The sequence below is a fragment of the Trachemys scripta genome, chromosome 2 (genome assembly GCF_013100865.1).
Source record: "Trachemys scripta elegans isolate TJP31775 chromosome 2, CAS_Tse_1.0, whole genome shotgun sequence".
In the NCBI taxonomy this organism is placed as follows: Eukaryota; Metazoa; Chordata; order Testudines; family Emydidae; genus Trachemys; species Trachemys scripta.
The window spans coordinates 271672854-271688214 of NC_048299.1; the positions used below are offsets into that span (position 1 = coordinate 271672854).

General features: G+C 44.5%; 1 protein-coding gene across 1 annotated transcript in view; it reads right to left on the reverse strand.

The window, feature by feature from the left end:
• Positions 1–15361, reverse strand: part of COL22A1 (collagen type XXII alpha 1 chain) — a 302778-nt gene that overhangs the window by 266540 nt on the left and 20877 nt on the right. The window contains exon 2 of the mRNA XM_034763665.1: positions 4141–4301. Coding sequence (XP_034619556.1) covers positions 4141–4231 — 91 coding nt within the window. The 5' untranslated portion in view covers positions 4232–4301. The remainder of the gene's footprint in view (positions 1–4140; positions 4302–15361) is intronic.

Consider the following 15361-nt stretch of genomic DNA (forward strand, 5'->3'; position numbering starts at 1 on the left):
TCACACATCCCTCAACCTCTCTAGTCATATCTATTCAGTGTACTGACTCAGTGCTGGAGGCATCTCTCTCTTTGTCCCAGAGAGGGAGCACAAGTTTTCAGTCTTTCTTCCCTGTGATTTCCCCCTCATCAACATTGGGAGATCTACAGTAGATCTGGACACCTCTGTTACTTTGTATTCAAATCCTCTCCTTTCCTGTTCTGCTTGCTCTGTCTCCACACAATCCTTTTGCCTACACTGTCTGCATGTATACGAGGCTGCTCTTCTCTTTTAAAAACATCAGCAATCCCTTTTCCATTCCCACTTCTAAGGCAGCGCATTGAAAAGATATGGTCGGCTCAAGAGATCTGTGTTGACCATGCCGGTGCCAACCTTGACCTTGAATAGCGAAGCTTCCATGTTCCCTCTCAAATGATAGTGTTCATTTATTTAGGCTTAGCTACAAGCAACTATTTTCCTCTCCACAATGTCTCGGGGAGACACGTTTATAACAAGATTATTTTTATTCTTATTCTGTTTGCCAGTGTATGTTGACTAAGGGACGATTCCTTGAATAGTAGCATGGCTTCCTTGACAACAAAGTACAGTTCCTTTGCAAAGGAAGTGTTTCTCTACCCCCACAACCAGCCTTTTGTCTTCAGTTGAAATATTCATAATGTGAAGTCTGTGTAATCCAAAAGGCCAACACGTTTTAATTGCCATTTTCTTGCACCTGGAAGCCAGACTGGTAGTATATTTCGCAGCCACCTTCAAGGAGAGCCTATCACTTTTTCTTGCTTTGCCTGAGCATTTGCAAGCCAGTATGCTACATAACCACAAAAAGGCCAGTGGGTGGGGGAGGACAGACGACACAAGGTATAATCAGAATGGGACATTCGGTGGGAACTGTCCCTATCAGTGATGAATGTGTGTGTGAGTTCATAAAGGGCTAAGTCATCCTTCGAGACGAAAGCTGCTATACAAATGTCATTTATTTTAATGTAATGGGAAGGTCATAGCCCCAGATCCTCCAGGGAGGTGCAACTGCTTTGTGCCGCCCTGCTGCCAAAATGGGCCCATAGAGCCAGAATAACCTGCCATGGGAAGAACACCTCAGAATAGAGGCATGTAGGGGCTGTAGCGCTGACGTTGTAGCTCTGATGCCACTTCTCCCCCTGCTGCAGAGTGAGAGCTAAGGGGCCAGAGTTTTCCTATATCCTACCAATCCACAGATGCTGCTGTATCAGCCTCCTTCAGACCAACTGACACTGTAGTCTAGCCCTGCACCCAGCTACTGTACACAGCAGACCCAACCCAGCGCCTGCTAGAAAACCATCCCATAACTCTTGTGATAAATGAAGGGGGGAAGGTAGCTCCCTTTTTTGGACACCCAGCCAGCCAGTAGCTATAGAATCCCTCTTAGTAGCTGTTCTCTACTTGCTCTTCCTTTAAAGGGTTAAAAAGTCTCCCTGCTATGCATAGGCCAAAGGAAGGGAGTGGGCACCTGGCCAACAGAGCCAATCGGAAGGCTAGAACTTCTTAAAATTGAAAAATGATTCCCCTTTTGTCTGTCTGTTGTTGTTCTCCTGGGGAAAGGCAGACAGGTCAGAGCTATGCTGTAAGAAGCTTGGGCCAAGTATAAAAAAAATCATCAGTATCATACCTAGAAACTACTCATTTAAAACCCCAGATATGCAAGTAGATCAGGAAATGTCCAGGAAGATGTGATTAGGTTTATCCCTTTTATTTCTTTATGGCTTATGGATTCCTCTGTGCTAACCCTGCTGCTTTTGTTTTGCATGTAACCTTTAAGCTGGACCTCAAGAACGTTATTCTTGGTTCTTAATCCTTGTAGTTACTCTTTTAAAATCTAGCAATAGCCTGAGTTCCCAGATGCATTTTCTTCTCTTTTTTTAATTATTAAAATTTATCTTTTTTAAAGAACAGGATTGGATTTTTGTGTCTTAAGAGGTTTGTGCACATGTTGTTTAATTAGCTGGTGGCAACAGCTGATTTCCCTTTTTTCCCCCCTCAGCTCTTCCCCAGAGGGGTTGTGTGAAAGGGCTTGAGGGTACCCCACAGGAAGGAATTCCCAAGTGCGGCCAGTCATCTTCAGGGGTCATCTGGGCAACACGCTCTGTGCTCCTGCATTGGTGGTGGGAGTCATGGAGTAGTGCAGATCTGCTAAGGGGCATGGGTGGGAGATATGCCACTCAGCTGTCCCAAAGAAGCCAACTCTACTGGGAGGTTGCCCAGACACATGAAGATGACTTGTGGTAGGATCCTATTGCAGGGCTAGAAGAGTAGTGTTTGGAGGGGAAGAAGAAAGCTCCAGGATTGTATGATAGAGGGTAGAGTGTTTACACAGGTCACAGGAGCCCATATTTCCTGTGCTTATCTGAACAAGCCCTTGTGAGGGTCACCCATCACTAGTGTTAACCCCTTTGCAGATGAATGCCTCTGAACCTATTCTTCTGCTGTTGACTATGAACATTTTATGGAACATCATCTCTGTACAGCACCATGCACATTCCTGGAGCCATATGAACGACCACCCTGCTAACGGTGTCCAGCTGATACACCCAGCCATTCAACAGGCAAAGTCTATCTGGGCATGCCTGGAACACCGAACAGCCATCAATCAATCGTTATGTGAGCGGACAAACATAATATACCTCTCACAAAATGAGTTGAGGGTGCATTCTGGCTTGAACATGTGGGTTCTATGCTATGAGACACCGATTAAGCTATGTGCATGTATCTCAGTCAGAATGCCGAGTTTAGTTCTGCTCCGTTCCCCGCACAATAGATGGACATTATGTGTCATTTAACTGTAAAGTTCAACCAAACTGGTCCTCAGCTCTAAAGGCTACGGGAAAAGTCCAGCATCCTTAATCTATTCTGTCTGGACAAAAAGGGATTAAGCAGAGCTAACTGAAGAACACAAAAGGTTTAAACATATTCAGCAATGTCTGTGCATGTTCCTTCTTTTAGCACATCTCAGCAGGTGATAGTAAGTGTAATTTAAAACCATATAGAGCAGAGAGACGGAATCCCTTCTCCATTCAGGGGTGACTGTCCACAAAACAAGGTTGTTGGGGTAAAGACAGTGAGGTTTATTCAGGAATTAATACAGGAAAACCCTGTGTTTAACACGGCTAATCCTTCATGGGTCAGTGATTCTTTGTTGATATACTTGATAGAGCAAAGCAAATGCTGCAAAAGGTTTTCAGTGAACACTGGTCCAGATCTTCAAACATATTCCTTTCCACTGCACAGAGAATCTTTTCTTTGTTTCTAAGAATATTCTAACAAAACCGTTTACTGGCAGAGACAACTAATTTGAAAGAAATGGATTATTAACAGGAAACATGGTCAATGGAAACATGATTCTAAGGGTGAGGGGCCATCCAGTCAGCAAACAGAATCTTTCTATGTGACCCATCTCCAAGCAAAACAGCTCACAGACAAACGACAGGCCCAGAATTAATACTGAAATTCTTTGCTCAACAAACCAGTAAGTTTGATACCGTCATAATCTGTTTGGGCGATTTTCAAACAGAAAAAGAGATGATGTTTATTCTTTTTTTTTTTACTAATTAGTTGCTCATTTAATGATAAAAATGTACATTCATATAACATCTTTCACCCCAAAGTGTTGCACAAACTACATCTATAGTTCATACACTCAGAGCAGCCTGCTACTGTGTTTGAGGGGGATGGCTACAGTTTCCACTCATTTTAGTATAAAATTAGCTAAGGACACCAGAGGGCCCCGTCTCCTGTGGAAAAGGCCAGGATATCTGAGTTTTTAAGATGTCATCTGAAAGACCCTGAAGGTCTGATTCAAAGCCCATTGAAGTCAATGGAAATGCTGATACTGCCTTCAGTGGGGTTTGGATCATGCCCATACAGGGTAAACTGCATGCAACTCAGTCTAGCCTGCAAGACTGAAGGTCTGAACTAACCCTTGTAGGTCCTGGTCCTGTAGTGGTTATCGGATTCTAATTAAGTCCAGATTTTTGCAGCACTAAGCTACCCCCTCTCCTTGAGGTCTGCTTACGATATTTGGAAGGACGGCTGCATTGCTAGCTTCTTCTACAAGCGTAATGTCCCAAGCAAAGTAAAAATCTAGGTTGTCCCAGGAGCATCAGCACATACCTGCTCTTTGTGCCCGAATTCTCTCTCCACCCCAGAGGAGTGCAAGAAGAATCAAGACGTAAGGCACTCGATATCTTCCCGTAAGGGGCATAGCTCCCTTCTTCTCAGACCCGCTCACCTCTTCGCCGTGGTGAGAAACGGTCTATAAATCCATCCCTGGCCTAGGGGAAAAAAGAGAGGAAATTGAAGAGCAATTATTAACTAACAGAAGCGCAAGACTGTGGAGGAAACAAAAGCAACAATACAAGCTCTGGGAACTGCACATTTAGGGTCGTCTCCTCTGGCTCTCGTTTTACTTGAATAGGCCAGGGCTGTACCCAGACAAAGAGGCAAGGAGTTCACCTACTTTTCAAAAGCGAAGGTCTTTTCTCAGGCTCCTGCCAATGCAGAGCAGCCCGAGTTGTCTGAAAAGGAGAGATTACTAGATTATTTAGGTTTAAATGAGCCCATCAGCAACAGCACAATCAATGCATCAGACTGGAAACCATTCCTGACTTGAGCCTCTCATGTATCCACCTTCGGAGGCACACAACTCAGGTCAGAGATACGTTTACCGCGAGTCATACACAGCCCGTTGCTATCTTCCTAGTGACCACTTTGAGTTCTTAGACATCAGAACTGCTGTGTGGTAATAATATTGAGTACTTTTCATGCCACCTCACCTTTGGCCTTATCTACATGAGACGGTTGCACCAGTTTAACTTAGGGTATGTCTACACTATGGAGACTATACTGGCATAGCTATGTCACCATAGCTAAGCCAGCAAAACCCCGTAGCGTAGATGTAGCCTACACTGATGGAAGAGTTTTTTCCTAGTAATACCAACTCCCTGAGCAATGGTAGCTATGTTAACAAGCATTCTTCCATCGACATAGCTGTCTACACTGGGGCTTAGGTCAGCATAGCTACATTGGTCAGGGGTGTGGATTTTTCACACCCCTAACTGACATTGCTATGTCAACCTAACTTAAGTATAGACCAGGCCCAGAAGTGTTATTTACACCAATTAGGTTAAAATCAGTGTAAACTACTGTGTGGACAGTCTTAATTTGGTTTAAGAGTGGCTTATTTTGATTTAGTTTAGATGAAACCACTGAAAACTCACCTGGTTTTGATACAAACTAGAAATTCAACCGGATTTGGTAAAGGATTTGCTAAAGTTTCTAATACTGGGCCAGCTCCATGTTTTTTTAATCGAAAACACATGTGGTGAATCTTGAACTGTGCTCCTTATAATGATTTGTTTTACAGTAGGGCTTACAGCGAACGTGGTGTTGTCCACCCCCATACAGGCAGACAGCACCGCTCTGAAGTGCTTCCAGTCTAAGGACACATTGTAAAAGATACTCTCAAAGCTTCTAAACCCATGTTTTCCTCATGAGTGTTCAGAGACTCCTCGGGCTTCTTTCTTCACTGAATTTTTGTTTCCTCCATCATGTTCATACACATTGATTGCCTGTTGAGAGATTGCGACACTTAAGTGGTGGGCTGTGCATGCTGGTTTATTATTGTTGCATTGATCCGGAGTACTGAGCTATTTCTTTTTCCTCTTTGAACCATTTGTTTTGGTGGAAAGCACATATCAAAAGAATTGCAGAGGTGCCAAGCCTATACTTAAAAAGAATATTGGCAGGTCTAAACTTTGTCAAGATAGATCAATGTCCCTCTAAAGTAAATGAAGACATAATATAGAATATCAGGGTTAGAAGGGACCTCAGGAGGTCATCTAATCCAACCCCCTTCTCAAAGCAGGACCAATCCCCAGACTGATTTTTGCCCCAGATCCCTAAATGGCCCCCCTCAAGGATTGAGCTCATAACCCTGGGTTTAGCAGGCCAATGCTCAAACCACTGAGCTATCCCTCCCCCCATGTGAGTTAGAGGAAGTAAAATCTAAGAGCCCATTTGTACAGATATAACTCATTACACCTGTGTAACTGCAGGAAGAATTGGGCGCTGTATATCCCATAGCTGATATCACATATGGGCATGGAGAAGCAATGCTTCTCACACATCCACCTACGCTCGTTAGAAACATATTAGAGGTGATAGCATATCAGAAAATAAATGCAATAAAAGAGAATTGCTCATTCTCATCAGACACCTGAAATGTAAATGATCAAGAACCTGCATGGGTTAACTGGCTACTGGAATCTGAAGGATCCCAAATCAACCATGCTGGTGAATGTTATTGATGCAAGAGTTATCCTCGCTGGGTTGCAGCCTTGAGGCCAGATAGGGGCTGGTGTTCAGAATTTTTCCAGCAGGTGTCACTATGGCACAATGAGGCTCTGAAACGCTGGCACTAGAGAAGGGTGCATAGGGATAACTGAATTGAAATAGCTTGTACACCTGTAGTCAGAGTGTACTTTTAGATAACCCCACTACTGAAATTCCAATCAGTCCGTCTCTTTCAGAAGGCTAAGAGCCAATGATATTGAAAATGGCTATGGGAGTTTTCAGCCCAATTTAACTTATTTGAAAACTCTGGTATTCATAGAATCATAGAAGATTAGGGTTGGAAGAGACCTCAGGAGGTCATCTAGTCCAACCCCCTCTCAAAGCAGGACCAGTCCCCAACTAAATCATCCCAGCCAAGGCTTTGTCAAGCTGAGCCTTAAAAACCTCTTAGGATGGAAATTCCACCACCTCCTAGGTAACCCATTCCAGTGCTTCACCACCCTCCTAGTGAAATAGTGTTTCCTAATATCCAGCCTAGACCTCCCCCACTGCAACTTGAGACCTTTGCTCCCTGTTCTGTCATCTGCCACCACTCAGAACAGCCTAGCTCCATCCTCTTTGGAACCCCCCCTTCAGGTAGTTGAAGGCTGCTATCAAATCTTCCCCTCACTCTTCTCTTCTGCAGACTAAACAAGCCCAGTTCCCTCAGCCTCTCCTCATAATTTATGTGCCCCATGTAGCATGTAGTCAAGTAACAGAAGGGTAGCCGTGTTAGTCTGAATCTGTAAAAAGCAACAGAGGGTCCTGCGGCACCTTTAAGACTAACAGAAGTATTGGGAGCATAAGCTTTCGTGGGTAAGAACCTCACTTCTTCAGATGCAAGTCTTGTAAGAGTCTTTCAGTTCCAGCAGACCATCAAACCTGCCGAAAATCATACATGACCAGGCTGGAGAATTCTGTTTTATGTTTTACATATGTGAGTTACTTTATTCTGAGCCGTCTGTCACACTGAAGTCAACAGGATTACTTCTATCAATAAAGTTACACTTCCACATATACTAATCTAGCAAAGTTGGAGGCAAGGTATTTTCAGTGAGGGGTCTTCTACTATGGAAGTCACTTCCCATTTTAGTTTACTAAAATCAAAATTTGCTGACTCTGAGGTTACAATGGAAAGTCATGTTTCCCCCCTCTCAAGCCCTTCCTAGACAGAGGGACAAAGAGGTGCCTGGCAGAGATGGGAAAGTTAAAGTTTTAGTTTTGGAGAGATCCAGGAGCAGGAGCTTCTTCTTCCTCCTCTTCTGTATGGCAAAGAAAAATGATGAGCAACGTTCAAATAACCACGTCCGCATTAGTGAGCCAGTGGGTAGGTAGCTCCAGAAGTTTCTTGATGTGAGTCTGAGATGCTGCTAGTAAACAATCGAAGTGGGCACCGATTTACAATATAGTCCATAGTTTGTGAATGGTGTCTATACAGTGGCAGATTAGCCATTGGGCCAATGGGACCTATGCCCACGGGCCACAGAAAAGTGGGTGCCCCCACATTCCAATCTGCTCCACCCGCCTGCCCAGCGCTTCTGCCAGGGAGCAGAGTGGGGGTGCAGGGTCTTGGCCCACTCTGCCCCGCCCGGTGATCCTGCTGGGGAGCAGGGTCAGGGCATACCCCACTCCACCTGCCCTGCTGGGGAGCCGGGGAAAGCCCCCCCACCCACACCCCTCTCCCCAGCAGGAGCACTGGGCAGGGGGTGGGGTGGGGCAAGCCCCTGCACTCCAACCCCATTTCCCCAGTGGGGAAGGGGCACTGCAGGTGGAAGGGGTGGGGAGGGGTCCCCACTTGCTCTGGCCCAGGGCCCCACCAAAGCTTAATCCATCTCTGTGTCTATAGTCACATTGTAAGTTGTCTCATGTTCCAGAGGTGAGAGAGATGACAGCATCTGCCACGTCATTCTCTGAAATTTGTTCAATGCTGACCATGTATTTCCAGCTTTCAAACTCCCCTGGAAACACTTTTGTGGAGTTAGCAATCGGATGTGTCTTGGTACATTAGCATGAGCTCTGAATTTTTTCTAATGAGCCTCAACAGTGAATGACAAAGTTTTATGAGCTTTAGGCTTGCAAGATTTCAGACAGGTCTTCAGAAGGTTCTGGAGGTCCTCGTTAATTGGTAAATTCAGGCTGGCCAAGGTTCAGTGATACTCCTGGGCTGTGTCTGCCTCTCTCTAGATTTTGGGTGGAAGCAACCATTGAATGGTGTTGATAATGTTCCAATTAGGATTGTCATCACAGCGCCGGAGATTTGGTATGTGAGCTTCTCATCCATACTGGTGCGTAATGTCCAGCGGTCGAGAATCAGTGCTGAAGTCATTGTTCAAAGTGTGCCCACATCGGCACCCCTGTACCGCGAGTTTTCAGGCAAGTCTAGTCCTTCCTTTTACCTTTTCACATATCTTTTCCAGATGAGCTTTAAAAGTCAAGCTTCTGTCCAAGATTACACCCAAGTTCTTTGGACAGGGCTTCCTGGTGTATGCTAGAAATGGAGCCCTGACACTGCAACCCAGAAAACATTGGGAAAGAGCAGATCTAGAGCTGAATTAAGTTGCTTGTGTACGTCTCTATTTTTGTTGTATTTTATAATGTGTTTATTTCTGTTAGAACTAGTGTCAATGGTCTCTTGATATCAATTCATTCAGCACATTATGGCCTCTCTCCTAATAGCTTAAAAAAAAAAAAAAGCCAAGGAAAATGCAGTGAGAGAAGAGCCTCCTACCCTTGCTGGCAGCCTGGCCCTGAAGAACCACAGGTATGCCCTGCAAGTCACAAATCTAGCTCTCTGAAGAAGCTTACTACAATGTCACATCAGTGAAATGCAGAAGCAGGAGATGGATGGCAGGAGAGAGATCACTTGATCAGTGCCTGTTAGGTTCACTCCCTCTGGGGCACCTGGCATTGGTCACTGTCAGTAGACAGGATACTGGGCTAGATGGACCTTGGTCTGACCCGGTACAGCCTTTCTTATATTCTTATGTTCACAGGAGTCAATGGAGTTACACAGGTAGAAAACTGGCGGGAAAGAGGGAAAGCTGACCTGTGTATTCAAAAAGTCGTCACTGGAAAAATGATGTTTGAAAAAGGGAAAATAAGGGGACAGACGCAAAAAACAGATATAAAGGGTACAGCCGGGCAGGAGATTATTCTGTATAACTAGTAGAAGGTACTTAAATTCAAGACAGTTTAATTCATGGCCTTCCTGCTTCTGCTTTTATGGCAAACTTTAAGAAATAATCAGAAACACTGCAGAAGTTGGAGATGGAAAAAGACGTATTAGACCATCTATTCCATTATTTCCTACCAGATATTTTCTAGTACTTTGACCTGTTTCAATGATTTGAGTGATGGGATTTCCACTGTTTCTCTGAAGACTATTTCCACCTGATAGCAGCAAACGTACACAGATCACACACGGATGCTGCAAAGATCAATTATTCAGGGTGAAATGTAAAGAACAGGCCTCGTTATGGACATGGCTGTATCACACATTCAAGCTCCTTGCACATTTGCTGGGATGGGACAATATAACAGATCACATAAATTGAAACATTCCTCTTGCTGCTGAGTCCAGTTTTTTATTCATTGCTTAATTTCATCCCATTACTCCTGTGCCACTAAATGTGACAACGAGACATGTAAATTTAATGTCCCAAGTACTCTGCATTCATAACATGATTTTGCATTGTCACCCTAATGAATGTCTGCAGTATCCATCTCTAAAGAAGAGGTTAGCCTGAGGTGGAAGCATGGTGTGTAATTATATAGTACTTCAGAAAAATAATATAGCACATTAATAAATTCTGCATCTCAGTATAGCCAGCTTGTTGAGCGTGTGTCTTCAGACTACTCAACTAGGTAATTTAATTATCTAAATTATTGCTGATGAGCAGGAAGTGGACCAAGTAAAAGAGGTGGAGGAGAGAATTTTTATCAATCTGCATCTCCACATACCTTTGTTTGAAGCTTTCTAAAAGATTCTTCTGATAGCATCTATGGAATATCTAAGGCATTACAGGCCTGATCTGTAGCCCACAAAATGAAATGAAAAGACTCCTATGGACTTTGATGTGGGTTGTATCAGAAGCTCCAAGCATTGCGGCAAATGCAGAACTTCGGAAAGTCTGTACTAGAGTAAAGATGGGCCCATAATGACTGATCCCTTCCAAATGCATTCTCAAGACCAACTTCTGCTGTGATGCCTACAAGAAGTCAGCCAAGCAGCAAGGGCTGGAATGAATGGCAGCCCGAGACAGCTGACTTCATTTATTTATAAAGGAGAAATGGAGAGTGGGGTGACCTTCAAGTGACTCAGAACTATCAATGAATGCACTGTTGCCCTATCTGAACACTATTTCTCCCGTCCTTCCTCCCTTCTCTTGTTTATTATATTTAATGATTGTTTCCTGTCTCAAGTTAGACTATAAACCCTTCAGAGCACTGTTATGCTAGGGGATACCTGCTCCCTGCTCTGATCATGACTGGGGCCTCTGGGTTCTACTGTAATATGAACAATAGTAGGAAGAACTACTTATTCCCAGTTAATTCTAATACACAAAGGACCACCAGCATTTCACTTACATCCTCAAACAACAAACACTGGTATCCCAGTCACTTTGGGATCCTGAAAATGTCCATCTTTGCTGTTTAAAGGCCCCTAGGGATATGCTCAGGCCTCTCTCTACAAGACCCTGGGTAAAATTTTCAGAAGGGCCTAAGTGATTCAAGAGAATAAAACCCAGTTTAATCAGGTCTAATCCAGATGGATTAGAAGCAGCATTGATAGATTCCAGAGTCCCACAGCCAGGAAGCCACTGATTCAGGGGAAAACAATAATCTTTAGAGTTGTAAGAAAGGTGTGGAGGGTGATAAGTGAACTGGATGCTGACAGACAGAGTGGGGTGAAGTGCTAACGCTACTGTAGATGTGTTAAAGAGGGCATGAAATTAATCTGGGGTACAGTCCATCTAAAATTGGGAATGTAAGTGTTAGCCAAGATGGACAAAGCCACTGTCTCATCAGATTACACATCCCTGCTATTAGCCCTCTTCTTGTATTTTACTATCATTACATTATGTGTGTATGATGCAGAACTTCAGGGCACCCACAGGAGTTTAACAGTAATATCTAGTGATCTAATTCATCCCTATGAAGTATTAAGTATCATTCATTACCCATCCTCACCCTTTTACATATACATTTTACAGTGGAGCTTCACATTATAAGACCGTGTTTTCAGAGGTTTATAACTTTGCCAAACTTTAGCCATTTAGACTGACATTTTCCATGCCAGGTATCTGCCTCAGACTGGGGGGCGGGGTTTGTTTTTGGAAAAATTTCAGCCAAAACAGTTCAGCCATTTGAAGATCAGACTAGGGAAAATATGTTGTTTTGCCCATGCTGAGAAATTCTGGTGACCTTTTCTTTGAATAGCTCTGGTACTTTCCTGCTTTGGAGCAGGGACTTGAGATTTACCATGTGCCTTTTGCCATCCCTGAGAAAATCTGTCTGAATGATAAGGCTTTAGGGGAAAAAAATCACACCTTGCACATGCTCAGTTGATACTTGCTAGAGTTTAACAGTTGAAATCTCCGAAGATTCCATCCTCATTCAGCACACATGAGCCTTTCGTTCCTCCTAGTGCTGACCAGACTGTGAATGCTCCATCCCTTCACAGCTTGTGTGTGAGAAGGCCAGCTGGACCTGCTCTGGGGGCGAATCAGGGCTGTGTAATGAAGGCTGTTTGTCAGACCGCTGCCTCAGTAATTGCAGAAGTTGGAAGGTGTGTAGGAAACGTGGCAGAAGACTGCAGGAAGAGAAAGGCCAGTCTCATGGTCAATGCCGTTGAATGCTGCCCTGGAGAATGAGATTCTCTCTCTGCCTCAGGCACAGAGTTCCTATGTGATGCTAGGCAAGTCACTGAAACCATCTTCTCACAAGCGGTCACTAATTGTAAGTTCCTCATTTCCTGGGTACCCTACCTGTTACCCAGGGGCTGATATGCAGAAGTGCTGAGTACTTACAGCTGAAGTCAGTGGGTGCTGTGCTTAAAAGTGCTATATAATGCCTAGCCCTTTGAAAAACAAGGTTTTGGGTGTCTCAAATTGGGCACCTAAAATTAATGGATACTTTTGACTTTAATGACTCTGTGCTTCAGTCTCCCATCTTTAAAATGGGGATAATGCCACACCCCCACCTCACAGGGGTTTGGAGTATTCAGATGAGCGCCATAGAAAAAATCCATGAGGAAATTAATAATTCTGGCTTCAGAGCAGATTTTGAATAGTTTACAGTAAATAAGTAAAGCCAAGACCACACATTGAACCATGACAATAAGTAAAAATATTGAATAACTGATCATTAACGGGAGCACTGTCCATCCTGTGCACTGAATGAGGCAGGACTTCTGTGGGAAAAAACACCACCACCACAGCAGATAACATTGTATTGAAGGATGCGTCATAAAGCACATGCACAAAGAGGCCAAATTAAACATGCATAGGCAACCTTTATTTTGGCATTTCCTAACTTTTGAGTGCTCGACTTTGCAACCTTAATAATATTCTGCTACTGTACTTTTGTGCATGTAATAGATCTACACACACAGATCAAACTGATAGAAAGGGTCAGATTCAGAATTCAGCAATTCCTTGCTCCCTGGCCTAATGCTGAGACCATGCATCTGTCAGACTGATCTCTTTTGTAAACGTGTCCCCTGCAGACTGTCTAAAACGAGCTATTACTGGTCTCCTGCCAACTTGTAGCAGTTCTAAAATACTCTACTAAGTACCAGTTGAGGACTTTACGAGGTATTTTTGCCTACTGCAGACGCACACAGTCTGCAGGCTAAAACCTAGATGGAATGCCCCTGAGCATATGTGCTCAGTGATTCACAATGGGAAAATAACTCAAGATTTATTTTATTTTATTCTAGCACAGTATTCACCTTAGGAACAGATTACAGCTACTGCTCGGCTGAGAACCACACAGAACACTAGTCTGAGCTAAAACATCCTTTTTTTTTTTTTTTTTAAAAACCATCCTCTCCTACCCCCCAACCCCTTTGTGTCTCATATTCACGTGTTAAATCTTGTAGACTGTAAACTCTCTGGGGCAGGGGCTGAAATTTACATGGTCTCTGAGGCCCTTAGCACATTGGGGCCTGCCCGTGCTTGAGCCGACTAGCCGTTACTGCAATAAAATGATTAAATAGTCAATAGCCAAAAATCTCTTTCCAAATCCCCATTCCACACACCCACCTCTTTTTTTAAAATGGATAGGAGCATGACAACATCTCCGAAACAGCAATTCCCCTGCCACGCCCACCCACATACTTGTCTGTTTTCTCTGGGACAAAGTTAAATGCATTTACAGGTTTCAAAAGCGACAGATCACATTTGTATTTGGTGCCAGGCCGCTGGAAAGTTTTGGCTAATAGACTGCCGGGGCCCTTGCCAGCTGGCCTCCTCCAGGGAAAGGCCCCAATTCAGATCTTACACTAGTTTGATACCCTTTGCTTACTGCAGTGGATTCAGTCCTGATTAACAGTCATTTAAGTGAGACCAGAATCAGGCCCAAAGTGAAGTCCAAACGGAGCTCCTATAACTCAGATGGTAGAGACTTATGATTTTGGAGTAGCTTGTACTGGGTTCTGTCCATGATACCATGTGTCTCAGGTATTAACATCTGTGTTGTACGTGTGCAGCAGGTGGATTCGTTACAGTATATTGGGGAAGGAGACATGTGGCCAAGGAAAACGAATACTTTAGCTGAGAGACCGCTGTGCTGCTTCACTGGCGCTGATCTCTAGAGACATGCGGAGCCGGCCTGGGGAAAGCTACAAGACCCCTGTTTTCTGCCAAGCAGGGCCTGAGGTGATCCAGTCCAGGTAGGCTACTAGGAAAAGGCTGATTGACTACAAGCAGTTCGTTATGGCAAAGTCTACCCCCACAGGGCCCATTTTATGCTTTTTATATCCACAGGGAAGTTATTCCAGCTCCTCCAGGGAAACCTAATCTTTTCTTTTCTAGTACAGTACAGGAGTATGTCAATAAAAGGGCCCATGTGTCATGCCCTTATATAGAAGGTTAACATAGCCAGAGCCTGGGAGTGGGGTATGGATGGGATTACAGGCTAAATCCGTTTTGAAATAGGCTGCTAGTTTTCCAAATAAAGGGACAGGTGGTGGATCCCGGACTCCAGTGTGTCTTCTTGCCTGAGTATCTCCTCACCCATGGGAGCAAGGGTTGCTGTGGGACTCCTTGTACCAGTAGAATAGTTCACCAGTCTGACTAAGGGGGTCCATCACTGAGCTCCCAACCGCTCTTTTAGTTCAGGATGGTTTATAAGGCTAGACTGGGATTTGGAGTGTGCCCCTGCCAACGGATGCCAGACCCATCCACCCCTCACACTTCTGCTTGGGCTACTAGGACCTTGGATCCAGGCATAGGAGGATAAGCACGCCTGCTTACGCCCTCTCTGGAGCAGAGAGGCATTCAGTTGGTGGAGCCTTAGAGATATATGCCCCGACACACTGAGCCAGTGCCGAGGGGTTGTAATTTGACTCTGGTACAGACCAGCACCAACTGACGCTCTCTCCGGAGCAAAGGGGAATTAGTAAGGGAACTGTGACTTGAGGATGCGTCCTGGAGTAGCACAGTGTAGCTATCCCTTGCACAGGGCGATGGCTAAAAGGCTATCCCATAGCAGACACTGTAAACAAAAAGCACTCATTGCCACAAGGGGTTTAGTCATCTCACTCCATCTGTGAGCTGAAAGAGGAAAGAGCAAGTGTGGGGAACACGAACAGCCAAACAGATTCAACAACGTTGCCTGTGTTAATCCAAAGCTCTTGTAATGTCACTAGCAGGCTGAGGTGGGGGGAGAGGGGTGGGAGAACTGCTCACTCCCCTGAAATTGGGAATGCAACCTAGAGTTACAGCTCCATGAATGGCAAATATTGGCAGCCGGGGCCCTGTAGCAAAGAGAGCCTTTG